General features: G+C 50.9%; 1 protein-coding gene across 1 annotated transcript; it reads left to right on the top strand.

The window, feature by feature from the left end:
• The first annotated feature begins 1,438 nt into the window (after nt 1-1,438).
• Nucleotides 1,439-12,268, top strand: CHADL (chondroadherin like). The gene is made up of 5 exons (XM_073327167.1): nt 1,439-1,586; nt 4,822-4,992; nt 5,911-7,584; nt 9,785-9,951; nt 10,752-12,268. Exons 2-5 carry the CDS (start codon nt 4,834-4,836, stop codon nt 10,987-10,989), a joined length of 2,238 nt encoding a protein of 745 aa, XP_073183268.1. The 5' UTR covers nt 1,439-1,586; nt 4,822-4,833; the 3' UTR covers nt 10,990-12,268.
• Nucleotides 12,269-14,936: the final 2,668 nt, after the last annotated feature.

Here is a 14,936-nt window from a genome sequence, read left to right as displayed (position 1 = left end):
CAGGGGTACATGCTAATGCATCCATTAAGGAGGATCAAGGACTTAAACAGCCTAGACATTTGCTAGTGAGAAATCAGCATTTTACTTTATGAAAATTACATTTCAACATTTTTCTGAAAAAGGCTTAAATGCAAATTCTCCACCAACTGAATAATCCAGGGCATTGTACCTGACTGGCAGGAGTCTGAGCAGCACAATGGGTGACAGCTAAATCTCTGCAAAGTAATGGCCTGTTCCCGAGAAGTGCAGAGAACAAGCAACTTCCACTGGAATCAGAGAATATCAGTTTCGCATCAAGTCACTGGATCAGGGCCCTGGAAGATCTAAAAGAAAGAAACAAAAAAAAGATGGCAGAGTTATGTTCCTAAGCTCTCGCTAGGCAGAGGGTCCTCGCACAGATTCCATAGACGACACCATCACATGTCAGAGAAGCTGAAACTCCCGTCGTGAAAGAAAGTAGTGGTGCAAAACTACCCATCCATCCTCCCAACTCTCTCTGCAAAGCAAAAACACCACACACACACACAGACACAAACACTTCCTTTAATAAAATAAATTAACTCAGCATTAGGGTTAGATTTTAAATGCACAACAGTCGGGACATTCAGAAACCTGTTTCCTACAGCCACTGTCACTCAGCACATACTAGTAATTTGTATTACTATAGACTTAAAAGAAAGCATTATATACATAAGAAAGCATTAAGTCTATAGTAATACAAATATATACATGTGTACAAAATGGCTAAGTTAGTTAGTTATAATGGAAGCTGCTAATATTTAATCGATGTGCATTTCAGAAGTGAACCCTCATGCTGGATTAGTGAGCAGTGGGTTTTTATTTATTTTCATGTAATGTCTATATTTTAGATTAGGTATCATTTGTCCGCACACACGTATACACAGAGAGGGGTGAGGAGGGGAATGGGGGAAGGGAGTCAGTCTAGCTCTAAGACAGATTTTACTTTTAGTGGCATGGTGACATTCAAGACAAGAAGAAAAGGAATACTTGTGGCACCTAGAGACTAACCAATTTATTTGAGCATAAGCTTTCGTGAGCTACAGCTCACTTCGTCGGATGTTGAGCTTATGCTCAAATAAATTTGTTAGTCTCTAAGGTGCCACAAGTACTCCTTTTCTTTTTGCGAATACAGACTAACACGGCTGCTACTCTGAAACCATTCAAGACAAGGGGTTTAAATTCCACAGCCCTTCCTCTACCAAAGGCTTTCCCAGTAAGTACAGAGGGATGCATCTGCTTAGTTGCTGCTCTCCCGAAGGCTGCACTTCACTTTAGTTTTGCTTCTTCCCCCCCACCGTTCCTCCCCGCCGCAGCTCTGTGTGAGCATAAGCCGGGCTAGGAAAGCAACACAACACTCCATTCAGCTCTCATTTCTGTGAGTAAAGTAAACCACACCCACTCACTCCCACCAGGAGAATTCACAGGACTCTGGTAGCTGCTGGGTGAAAGGATTTCAGTCCCTTCTTCTTTGCCATTCCCATCTTCACTTTCCTCGGTTTTGCGTCACCCTAGCCCTGCTTTCCTGGGGAAGGATCTGCCTTGTGCAAACAGGAGGAAGCAGCTGGGTAAGTTGTTGGGGGCTTGGGCAGGGGGAAGACGAGGCTGGGTTGCAGCCTCTCACTGCTGTGACAGCAGTGCACTTTCACATATTAAGCCCAAATGATTTCAAGGACCTTAATGCAGCTCCTGGTCCTGGGGGTTTGTCCACACTGCACAAGCAGCATGCTGAGCTCTCCCTGCTCAGGAGAGATGTGAGCATTCAGTGACCAGGAAGGCTGCAGGTCAGGACTGAGCTGTATTGGCAGGGCCCAGGACTGGGATATGCCAGGGGTGCAGCAAACGAGGATCGCACTCCCTGTGTGTGTGAGTGGAGGCTGGGATGGGTGCTGCTGCTCAGCGCTGAGGTGAGCCAGCAGGGCTGTGTGGGGCCCAGGGCTGGGATAGCTGGGGCTGTTGCAGGAGGGGCAGTGCCATGTGGGGCCCAGGGCAGGCGACGCTGCAGGCCAGGAGTGAGGCACGTCAGCAGAGTGAGTGGGATCCCCAGGTGTGGAATAGCCAGGCGTGCTGGAGGACAGGCTCAGCAGCGCTGTTTTTAGGGGCACAGGATTGACACAGAAGGGCAGAAGGGAAGTGCGTTAACATAACAGTGGATGGAAAGCTGGCACTGACCCTGGTTCAGGAGACTCACCAGCGTGGGCCTGGTCTACGCTCAGCTCAGCTCCACTGGGGTTTGCAATGGTGGGAGCCCTGCTGCAGACGGAGCTGTGAACGCTGATATTTGCTATTCTCGCCCGTGAGATTCCCCCCACCCCCTCCCCCAGCTCTGGACTCTCCCACATATATTTTTGCCACTCCACTGACCATTCAAAGAGCCTTTGCTAACGCTGCCCATTTTGCTTCTAGCCACATTCTTAGCTTACACTAATTCGCTAAAACAGCAGCTCGAAGGCCTCAGCCCAGGGCGTGCCACGTCTCCAGCACTCAGAGCGGATTCACTGCCTCATGAAGCCTTGGCTTCTTCCTGTCCTGCATTACCCCCGGCAGGATGGACAGGGCTCTGGGCAGGCTCAGGGCCGGGAGTGAGGCCCCTGGGTCGTCGGGCTGCTCTGCCACTGACTCTGTGACCTCAGGAGAGTCATTTAAACCTTTCCAGGCCTTACTTCTCATCTCTCCAACGTCTCTAGTGGCTTCTTCCTGGCTTTATCTCAAGCCTATCCTCCAACCTCATCCTCCTTGACCTTTCTGCTGCCGTCGAACCTGTGACTCTCACCTCGCTTGGTCCTCCTTCTGCATCTCTGGTGGCTCTTCCCCCCTCCTTTCCCACTTCTCTATGGATGTTCCCTAGCGCTTCATCTTGGGTCCTCTCCTCTTCGCCCCCTCTATCCCATCACTGGGTGACCTCATCTGTTTGCAGAGGTTTAGCTGTCACCTGTGTGCTGATGACTTTCAGATACAGTTTTCTGCTCTGGACCGCTCTCTCATTGACTCTCCAACAGCTCCTCTTGGGCAGTTCACGGTCAATTCAAGTTCAGCATGGCCCAAAACAAGCTTACAGTCTCCCCTGCCAAACATCTTCACTGACTTTGTTCCAGGTTACAGCTGACCCGACCACCATCTCTTGCATCATCCTAGCCCATAACCTGGATGACATCTGTGGCTCCTGTCTCTCCTTCTCCCCAAATATCCAGGCCATTTCTTATTCCTGTCACTCATTCCATCACAATATTTCAAATACACAGCACTTTCCTTTCTGCCCTGAGGATCAAGTCACTTGTCCTCAGCCCTCTTCGGTCAATCAACCGTGACCACTTCTGATCCATCTGAAAATGCTGCTGCCAAAACCACCTCTCTCTCGCTAATTGCTCCAACCACATCACCTCCCACTGAGTTACTTCACTGGCTTCCCACCACCCTGAACATCAAATACAAACTTCTTGTCTTTGCTCCTAAGCCCGGCCTCTCAGACATAGTCTCCTCCCTCATTTCCCACCTCCACATCCAACCTGCTTTGCCAGTGCGGCCAGCCTCTCACAAACACCTCCATCCCCATTACTTCTTCCCTGCTGACCCTTATGACTGGGGCACCCCCCACGACACAGTCGCCAAGCTCACCTCCTTTCACCTCATCCAAGCCTTTCCTAAGAACCCACCTCTGCCAGAAAATCTATGGGGAAACAAGGTGGAAGTAACAATCCAAACACAGAATCAGCTTGGATGAGCCATCCAGATGGGTCCAGACCTCACTTCCAAACCACCTGATCTTATTATGGAAAACCTTGTCCTCCTGACATGTTCACCTCCCGTTGTTGCCTTCTTCTGATCCCTCCCTTGGTGTGTCCTCTCCAATACAGATGTCAAACTCGCTGGAGCAGGGATCATGCCTTTTACTTGTTATGGGGAAGTACCTTGCACCTTTGGGGCACTTGCAAATAAAAAAAAATAAATAAATAATGATGATGATGTTACCCCTCTGTAAAATGAGGAGACATTACAGATCCGCCTACCAGGGGTGGTGTGAGGCTAAGCTAATTAGCATTTGTAAAGCACTCAGCTACCAACTGGAAGTTGCGGTACAGGAACAGTGCTATTGATAGCGTGATTCGCTCAGAATGGCGATGAGTTACCGCAGCGTCCTATGGTACCCTCCTTCTCTTGGGATATCTGGCAACAGTAATGCGTGTTGTCACATTCCCATTAGCACATGCTCTTGTGTCTGCAGAATGCTGTCCACTCCTTTTCTGGCAGCACCGGTGTTGTCCTTTAGCCACTCTGCCTTGGAGTGAGATTATATCTGATCTCACAAACTGAAGCAGGTTGGACCTGGTCCGTCCTTGGAAAGGAAACCTCCAAGGAAAATCCAAGTGTTGCAGGAGGAGGTACTGGTGATTTAGCTGATGTTGCTCTGCCCTCTAAAGCCCTGATCCAGTGAAGCACATAAGCATGTGTTTAGCTTTAAGCATGTGAGTAGTAGCCCCAACCCCTTGAGTTCAAGAATGGAAACAGAATTAATCCAGCTCCCATTGAGTTCAATGGGACAACTCACGTGCTTAAAACTAGGTTCATACCTAAGTAATCTAAACTTCCCGCTGCACTTTCCCTTTGTCACACTGTCCCCTTCCCTGTCTCTCAAAGGGGCTGTAGCATAGCAACACACCGTGAAACAGCTGCCACAATCCCCCTCAATCCCAAGGGACGCAGCCTGCGGAGCATTTAGGGTCCATGGGGACGAGAAGCACTGTGGGAATGCACGTCTCTGTCTGATTGGGGTGCCTCTTCCCTTTCTCTCTCTCTCACCTGTAGCTGCTTTCCAGGATGTGGGGTTCCCTGGGCCTCCTCCTGGTGTCAGCTCTCTTCCAAGCCAGGAGAGCGGCTGCCGAGCGCTGCCCACGGATCTGCATCTGCGATAACATAAAGCACCACATCATGTGCCTGAACAAGAACCTGACGGAGGTGCCCATCACCATCCCACAGGTCAGTCACTGGGCACAGCGAGGGCAGGGAGGAGACAGAGGCAAACACAGCACAAAGTGCCCTTACACTGCCCCCCCCACCCCCACACTTGCCGCCGCTGCCACCACCGTCGCGGCCTGTCGCAACGCTCCTCACCCCCGGGGCATCGGGGCAGCCAGCCTGAGCCTCTCTCTCCCGGCACAGCACGGAGCCACACAGGCCGCTGCAGGACAGGGGAGAGGAGGAGGAACAAGACACAGGCCGGTGTGGTTCACTTTGCGCAGATATCTGGGTTCCCAAAAGATCCGTGCAGTAACCTCGCAGCCTTTCAATGCCATTGCTGTGAAAATCTGAAGGGGGTGGGGTGGGGGTCGAGCCACCTGCAGGGCAGTTTGCAAGATGAGCTGGTCTGCCCAGGGTCAGCTCTTCTACCGAATAACAGCATAAAAATAACTCATCTGATCAAGTCAAAAAAAAATTACAATATTTTCTGGGCAATACACAGTCAGGCCCCTACGAGGTGGTGATTGTTACGGGCCTTAAAAGCTAAAGCAGAGTCAGATGGTGAAATAAGGAAAGAAGGGAAACCCAGATGGCTGCAGGAAGGTAGTGCTGGGGTAGGAGGCACTTTCCCCTCTGAGTCTGTACTGAATTAAGGCTCACGCAGGATGCTAGCGATTGCCGCGCTGCAGGAAGCCTGGTTCAGCACGACAGATGGTCACTATTGAGACCCCAACACAGCTTTCTGCAGCAGACTGGAGGTCCTCTGGGAAGTGTCTCTTCTAAGTACTGACCAGGCATAAGCCTGCTTGTGAGATCTGGCCAGATCACAGCGATAACGACTGCAGGGAGGACAGGAACAGCCAGTCACTCTGCTGCAGAAGGGTAGGAGAGGTTGTGGATTCCATCTTCAGTAACTGATGCTTGTGTAATCAACAGGTCACCCAAAAACTGGATCTCTGGGGCAACAACATAAAAGTCATCCCTGGAGGAGCTTTCCTCCCTATCCCATACCTCACCCACTTAAACCTGCAGCGATGCCATGTGGAGAGTATTGAGGAAGGAGCTTTCAGGGGACTAGGACGACTGATCTACCTCAACCTGGCTTCCAACAGTATAGCCTTCATCTACCAGGAGTCCCTGGATGGGCTATCTTCTCTTCAGCAGCTCATCCTGGAGAAGAACCGCATAGAAGAGATAAAGCCAGGGGCTTTCAGCCAACTGGGCTTCCTCAACTTCCTCAACCTTGGCGAGAACTTCCTGGTCTACCTGCCGGATATGGTCTTCCAGGGTCTGCAGCTGATCAAGTGGCTCCGCCTGTCCCATAATGCACTTCATGTCATAGCCACGGAGGCCTTTGCTGGGTTGCCTACCCTGAGGAGGTTGAGCCTGGACCACAACGAACTGCAGTCCCTGCCCACAGAGGCCCTCTCGAGGCTGTCAGATACCACACGGCTGGACCTGGGACACAACCCTGTCACCTACATCGGCGAGGAGGCCATTGAGATGGCTTCACTGAAGCAGCTGTTCTTGGACAACATGGCCCTGCAGGATGTCTCACACAAAGCCTTTGTGAAGAGCCCCCTGCTGCACACAGTCGACCTCCACAACAACCAGCTGCAGGTGCTGCAGCCGCTGACAGAAGCCGCCCACCTGAAGAAAATCAACTTAACAGGGAACCCCGTAGTTTGCACTTGCTACATGCGGCCCTTCAAAGAGTGGATGGAGAAAGCGAGGGTCCAGGCTGATGTGCCATGTGCAGGTCCTGGTGCCTTCAGGGGTGAGCAGCTGGAGTCGCTGAGGTCCATTGATATGAAATGTGGGGGCCATGCCCCGGACAAGGAGCAGCTCCCCAGCCCAGCCACCCGCAGGAGGGAGCCAGAGGGAGATGCTAAGACGAGGTGTCCAAAAGTCTGCGCCTGCTCCCCTGATTTCCAACACAGCAACTGCGAGAACAGAGGCCTCCGGAAAATCCCCAAGGGGTTCCCTGGCAACACCCAGCTCCTGGACCTGCGCCAAAATGAGTTCCGCTCCATACCCAAGGGATCCTTCCCTGGCTTGAAGGAGCTGGTCTCACTCCACCTGCAAAACTGCAAAATCACAGAGCTGCAGCTGGGTGCCTTCCAGGGCTTAAAGAAGCTGGTCTACCTCTACCTATCTAACAACAACATCGCTGCCATAGATGCTGCTGCCTTTGATGGGGCCCCCCAGCTCAGCTACTTGTACCTGGACCACAACAGATTCACTCAGATGCCCACCGGGGCCTTCAGCCACCTGCCCAACCTCTTCTCCCTCCATTTGCAGCATAATTCCATCAGCCAGCTGTCAGACGATGACCTGGCTGGAGCAGAGCAGCTACGCTGGGTCTACCTGAGTGGGAACCGCATCACTCGTGTGTCCCCCAGGGCCCTGAGCCCCGCCAAGATGCTAGAGAAGTTGCACCTGGATGAGAACCTTTTGCTGGAAGTGCCCACCGGGTCCCTCCGGGGTTTGCCTGTCCTTACTGAGCTGAAGCTGTCCAAGAATCCCATCCAGTATATTGGGGATGGAGCCTTCCTCCCAGTAGCCAGGTCCCTCCTGCACTTGTATCTGGATAATATGGGGCTAGAACAGGTGAGAGGGAGGGAAGGAGGGAGATGGGCGAGTGCCCCAGCCTGCTAAAGCTGAATCCTACTATACAAGTTACTGTTCAGTCACCTCTCCTCCCTGCTCCCACTGCAGGGCGCTTCCCTGCAGCATGTTCCAGTGTTTCGTCTGGACCAAATGAAGGGGTTTCCAACCCCAGGCAATGGCCTCAACACTGGGGCTTGCACCACTTCCCTTGGGAGACTATTGCTCAGCCTCAGACCTCTCTTGGAAGAAAAGCTTCCCGATATTTAGCCTGAATTGCACCTTTGTTCAGTTTCATCCTGTTACTCCTAGTGATTATGCCCCCTCAGCCTGCCCTAAACAGTCCCTCTCTCCCCCTCCTTGGCAATTGCACCTTTCACAGGTGCCAGATCTCCCCCACATCATTGCCCAGCCAGGTTACAGGCTCTTTGTTTCTTTAATCTGTCCTCATTAAGGGCTTGATCCAAAGCCAATAGAAATTGATAGTCAATAGAAAGATTCCTGTTTCTTTCAATGGGCTGTAGATCCTGCCCTAAGCTCCTCCCCCCAGGGTCCTAATAATTGATATTTCTCTTTCCTCCAATTTGTCAATATTTCTTCTTGTCCTGTGAAGAGCGATTCTGAGGGATTCCCGTCTGCTACTCACCTGTTTCTCTCTCCTCTCAAGCACCCCAAATTGCCACCATCCTCCTGCCAGCCAAGGCTCCTTTCAGGCTCAACAAGGCTGCATCCGGGGCCTCCCACATTCCTTTCACAGCAACTCCCAGCCCTGGGGAAGGAGAGCACCAAACTTGGGTCCAGGGAGATTGCCTGGCCATTCAACCATCCTGATCGGTTTTACGCACAAAACCCAGAACGAGGCCAGCGCAGAGCCCAGAGTTTCTCTTGCTTGTAGAGAAGAAAGTGGAACACGTCCCTGCCAAATTCTTCTTTCCCTTTCAATGGAAATTTGGGTATATTCTGGGGTCCCCAAAATGAAACCGAAACTGGTTATGTAAAGTAAAGGGGTCTCATTAGTTTTCCATAGCATGACACCCTTGTTCAGCTACTTGTACCGAATCCCACTTCATGCATGACCCCAGAATCCTCAGTGCTGGTTTTCACAGCCTCTCAAAGGAAGGGCTGCAGAAATGGTGGTCACTGAGGTGCTCCTGGAATCTAGAGACCATCCTGAGCACGAGAGACTGAACCAAACCTGAAAACCAGAGGTGGGAAAGTGGAGTGGGCTTTTCCCTTTGTGATTATCACAGAGGCTGACAATCTCTGCCACAGGGATTAAATTAAAATGGGGAATTGGATCCACAAAGTCTTGCAAGTAGAAAGCACGTATTCTACGGCTCTGACCCAACTAAGCACTTAAACATGAGTAGCAGCCTTGAAAATGGCACTGCTCATATGCTTAAAGTTAAGCACATGCTTACATGCTTTGTTGGGCTGGGGCCTGTTTAAACTGAGATAAAAAATAAGATGACAATCAGCTAACCAGGGACTGAAAAAGCCCCTACAATCTGCTCAGTTCAGTGTCTTGCCATTAGTTAAAGGAACACCTGAGTCAAGGTGAAAAGCTATACTAAGCGTAACACATCCAGTTGCCAAAAAGAACAAAATATCAAATTGAAAAGGATGTTAAATATAGCTATTAAAAATTGCACATATTTATATAACACCGTACATTTACCCTGCACTTTCAAACACAGAACAGGTGAAATTCCCTGCTCCAAAGAGTTTACAGTCCAGAAAATAATGTAAAATTAGATAGGACACTGCCAACTTGAGTCTGATGCAGGTTACTTAAGAGACACAAAGTGCCACATTTCAATATGTGAAGGAGGTAAAGGCTTTCAGAGCTATTTAAGGGAATTAATATTTAGCACTAAATATTCAGTACCACAATTACATTAACCAATAAAGACAGAGAACTCACTTTACACAGTAACTTTGAAAGTATCTGCTTCTCTCACAATGAGCTCCTGCTCTTCCTTTGTCACAAATTATGTCATCAAACTGAACTGCCCGCTGGGAAGTATTGATACAAAGTGACAGTAACACAAGCCCCATTCACAGTAGAGACACGAACCAATGAGAGCTATTTAACACACACAAACACACACAATCAGAAAGTGCATGCAGATATTTAACTGCCTATTAAAATCATCCACGGCTGTTTTCCTTTGACTCATCAGCCCCATCTCATCATTTGCAGCTTTCCTCAAGGGCCTTTGCTGGACTGGGTCCCAGGATGAAGAGTCTGTACCTGGACAACAACAACATGCGTAACGTGCCTGACTTGTGCAGCTTCACAGGGCTGGAGGTCATCAACCTGAGAGACATCCCGTTCCACTGCGACTGCCAGCTCCTCCCACTGCGCAGGTGAGTCACTGCTTAGGTCCAGCAGCCTGGCTGGGTCTGACTGATAGGAGGGTGTGGATCTCTACTCAGTTCCTGCCAGGGAGATGTTCACGCCACTGAAAATATCATTGCAACAGGCACCAATTTGCAACCTTGCTGCCAGTCTTAGCAGGGATGCTAATCCATGGGAACATTGAAATCTATGGGACTTAGGTGCCTAAATACCATTGAGGATCTGGGCCCTCCTGCCTAGAGGGGAGCACTCCACAGTATTACTGAGGCATATGGGCAAATGAGGGCAAAGAGGAAAAGCAAAGTAACTGGCAGATCAGAAAAGACCATAGGTCCTCTGGTTGCCTGTCTCACCCAATTCTCAACGCTTGATGCTTCCAAGGGAGGTGTAAACGGCACATAATGCGCCTCATTGGGCTGTAGCCTGGCATGTATTTCTTCATGACCTCAGTTGCTGCTCACCTTATACCCTGAAGTGTGAGGATTCAGAACCCCTGAAATATGCCCTGGCTGGGGTGACTGCAGCTGCGATTCTTACTCTACACAACTGCCTTTTTGGGGTGTTAAAACTTTCCAAACTGTTTGCACATGTTGGGAGACTGAAGTGCCCTGCCTGAGCTGTCCCCGTTCCAGGGGAACTCAGAGGGCGTCACTCTCCAGGGCGGTCAAGCCCACCCCAAACTCCCTTTGAACTTGTTAACAGAGAGCAAATGCCCTGGTTTGTCAGTGCAGCCATTTGTGCTCGTAATTTGCTAAGTCCACCTGGAGTTTTTCTCATCTCCTTCCTCTGTCTCTTGCCCCGTTTTCAGATGGATTGATAAACTGAACCTGCGTGTGGGAGCCACCTGTGGGTCCCCTGCAGAAGTCCGCAGGCAGAAGATCAAGCTTTCTGCTGTCTTCAAAAGCTGCCCAGGCTGGGGTATGGCGAAAGCCAGAAGGGCCCATCCAGACAAAGTCAAGGCCAAAATCAAAGCAGAAAGAAGTCCCAGCAAGGAAAAGAGGTCAGGAAAAGCCCAAGCCAGAGGCGCCAAGAAGAGCAAAGCATGAGAAGGAGTGGCCACACTGCAGTGGCTAAAGTGTCTATCAGCAGCGTGTGGCTGTGGAGGCACTTCACCAGCTAGTAGGATGCAGCTTCGTGAGAGAGAAGCTTTAACGGGCTTTTATCCACGTTGCAGTGAGATTTCCATTGCACAGCAGAAAGGAGCAAATCTGACCGCAGCTATGGGAGACTGAGCTCCGGGGTTCTGGCGGGATGGGGGCTGGAAGGGATGTATGTGTGTAGTGTGTGTTGCAGGGGGAGGGAATTCAAAGAGGAAATCGCATTGAGAGGAAAAAGCAGATGTGGGAGTTCCTTCTGACAATCCTATGGTGCTTTTCATGAGGGAGCATCCCCTCCCGCCCCCCCCGCTTCTGTGCCAAATTGTAGCTTGAACAGTTCCATTTTGCCTCCCTAAGTTCCTCTTGCAGTTTCAGTAGAACGTGTTATTGTTTTCTTCCTGCCCTAAAGCGCCGCATAGCGCTGCTGTGCATTATGTTTCACCCCAGAGGTGGCTGATTTTTGGTGGGGGGGGAACAATCGGCTGTCCAAAGACAGGGTTCCATGTCATCTCTGATTCAGTGGCCAGCCCTTGCTGCAGAATTGGAGCTTTCAGTCAAAACCAATACACTTCTAGCCCGCCTCGTTGAGCAGGTAACACTGGAAACACAAACCAAGCGTAACACATGCCGTATTGACTTTGTGAGTCTGCAGCAACCCTGGAACAATAGCTTTGGGGGGTAAAACACACCCCACTGATCTCAGTGGAGAGTCAGGTCTCAAACCTTGAGATGACTGTTGGAATGCCAACATTGCTAGCTGTTCCACTGCCGAAGGTTTCAGAAGAAAAGTCCAGCAAATCCCCGACCGCCCCCTGCACCTTCCCAGGTGTCAACAGCTCCAACTGTCTCCCTGGCCAAGTCCCCAGATCTCCCCCCCACACTGCTACCCTGCAGGTCTGCGTCCTTAATACAAACATCGGCAGCAAATAGAACATTTATGAATCTAAACCTCAAAATAAACAGCACAGGGGGCTACTGTACTGAGCGTATTCTTTATTTTTGTTCAGAAAAGCCCCTCTTTTATTTTACATGAAGGGGCTGCAGAATCTCCCCTTTCTCCAGAAAAGAGGAAGCCACACTGCAGCGCATAGGTCCCCCTCACAGCACACAAGCTGGTGCCTGGTCTACATTGAGCGAGGTGGCAATGCTCTCTGCTGCCCCTTCAGGAAGAAAGGCTCTGTAGCCAATTTTCAGAGTGGCAGCCCTGTTAGTCTGTATTCGCAAAAAGAAAAGGAGGACTTGTGGCACCTCAGAGACTAACCAATTGATTTGAGCATAAGCTTTCATGAGCTTCATCGGATGAAGTGAGCTGTAGCTCACGAAAGCTTACGCTCAAATCAATTGGTTAGTCTCTAAGGTGCCACAAGTCCTCTTCTTCTTTCTGTAGCCAATGCGACTAGCTACACATTGTTGGAGAAGGTACATTTATCCATAATATAGGTATCACTGATCCTTTCCAATGCAGGCAGCAGTTGGATATATTCAGCGCCTCCCCTTCTGCCTCCTCCCATTTCAAAACACACTTAAAGGCAGTGAAAGACTTTTAAGGATTGGTGCCATCTAGTTTCCTGTGTGTGTGTGGGGGGGTGTCAGTTACCCACAATCCTTTGCAATAGCAAACTCATCCCCAAGTTTCATGTATCGTTTCAACACCTAGGGCCAGACCTTTGGCTGGTTTATATTGGTGTAGCTGGCCTTGAGTTATGCTGATTTACACCGGCTGAGAATTTGACCTCTAGACTTTGTTCGTGCAGACTGAAATGGTCTAGGGAACTGGAGAAAGTGTTGATCGGTTACAAGGAATTCTGCAGGGACCTAAACTTCGTCCTGGTCTACACTGGGGGGGGGACGGGGGACGGGAGGAATCGATTTAAGTTACACAACTTCAGCTACATGAATAATGTAGCTGAAGTCGACGTACTTAGATCTACTTACCGTGGTGTCTTCACTGCGGTAAATCGACTGTTGACGCTCCCCCATCGACTCCGCTTGCACTCCTCGTTCTGGTGGAGAACCAGAGTCGACCGGAGAGCGCGCGGCAGTTGATTTATTGCGTCTAGACTAGACGCGATAAATCGACCCCCGCTGGATCCATCACTGCCCGTTGATCCAGTGGGTAATGTAGACATTCCCTTCCTTAGCTATCTCAATTTGCCTTTTGCCATGCAAGAATCACAGGGCTACTCCCCCAGACAGGGAAGAGGCAGAGGGCTGCTCAGGACAGCAAAAGCGTTTCACATCTGTCTGTGTAAGTGACTTGAGGCTGTGTGTGTGTGTGCTCATTCTCTAGTTCGCTTACAGCAACAGAATGCTAAGAGCCTACACCAGAGGCGGGCAAACTATGGCCCGCGGGCCACATCCGGCCCCTGAGCTCCTGGCCCGGGAGGCTGTTCCCCCTCCCCCGCAGCCTCAGCGCGTCGTGTATTAAACGGCCCCGCGTAGGACTGTGCTGCTGGTCGCAGTTACGGAGAGCAATTTACTACACTACACCGGGGCAACGCTCTGGGCGGCATGGCTGAAGCGCCACCAGCCACCGGTGCTCTGTGCTGTGCGGTAAGCGGGCAGGGAGCGGGGGGGGGTTGGATAGAGGGCAGGGGAGTTTGGGGTTGGTGGTCAGGGGGATGGAATGTGGATGGGGTCAGGGCAGTCAGAAGGTGGGGAACGGGGGGGGGGGTGTTGAATGGGGGCAGTCAGGAAGGAGAGGGGGGGTTGGATGGGGCCGGTGGGGGGCAGGGGTTCTGGGGGCGGTCAGGGGACAGGGAGAAGGGGAGGTTGGATGGGGCAGGAGTCCAGGGGGGCAGTCAGGAAGGAGGGGAGGTTGGATGGGGCAGCAGGGAGCAGTCAGGGGCAGGGGTTTCGGGGGGCGGTCAGGGGACAGGGAGTGGGGCTGTGTGTGTGGATGGGGTAGGGGTCCTGGGGGGGCCATCAGGGAACGGGGGGGTTGGATGGGGCAGGAGTCCCAGGTGGGAGCCTTCAGGGGGAGAGAAGCAAGGGGGGGGGCGGGGGCACAGTCCAGCACAGCCTCCCCTAACCAGCCCTCCATACAATTTCCGAAACACGATGTGGCCCTCAGGCCAAAAAGTTTGCCCATCCCTGGCCTACACCATATGGATGTATTATACTGCAAAAGAGTGGCAGGAAAGGACTGGCCTTGTCATTCCCCAGCACTTCAAAGAGTCATGTCCCTTCAGTATCACATGCTGCATGGGCTCTCTGAATTGCTGTGAGGAGAAATGGCAGGTGTGTTATCCCAGAGGGCCTGCTCCAGCCCCTTTGCTCACAGCTAATATTCCAGTTCAGAGGAAAAACAAACCTCAAAAATACACTTCCCCTGGGGCTGGAGTTTAACACCTCTGCAGCTCCAACAAGCAGTGCTCAATCCAGCATATTTGTCCATTACAGTATGAGAGGCTGGTGCCTGAATGCAGCATGACCAATAAAATACATCTGCCATGCCTGGCACCCTTTCCAATGGTGGGAGGGGGGATTCAAAACCCTTTTCTTGCACTAAAGGCCCTGTCTCAACTTGGGAAATAGATCATGTTTTGAAAATGTCTTTCAGTCACAACCTTTCTTTCTAGTGTAGGCAGGGCCTAAGTCAGGATGCGGGGTCCTGCCATTCCAACCATTGCTTCCTGTAGCAGACAGCCAGCTTGTGAGGGCACAAGGAACAGCAAAACACTCCAAAATGCCCTGCCCCCAGAGCAGAAAAGGGAACCTTAGACATGATTCAACAGCATCCAAGGACCCTAAGTGGAAGTGAAAATCATGTTGAAACAGTATTCTCCACTATCTTATTCTCCTGTATCATATACTTAAATGACATGAGAGCAAACACAGTTCTTACCTGTATCACTGACACCTTCAGAGGATTAAAAATAAAAGAATGTTTAAAA

This window comes from Lepidochelys kempii, chromosome 1 (assembly GCF_965140285.1).
Source record: "Lepidochelys kempii isolate rLepKem1 chromosome 1, rLepKem1.hap1, whole genome shotgun sequence".
In the NCBI taxonomy this organism is placed as follows: Eukaryota; Metazoa; Chordata; order Testudines; family Cheloniidae; genus Lepidochelys; species Lepidochelys kempii.
This window is presented reverse-complemented; position numbering and strand designations above follow the sequence as displayed.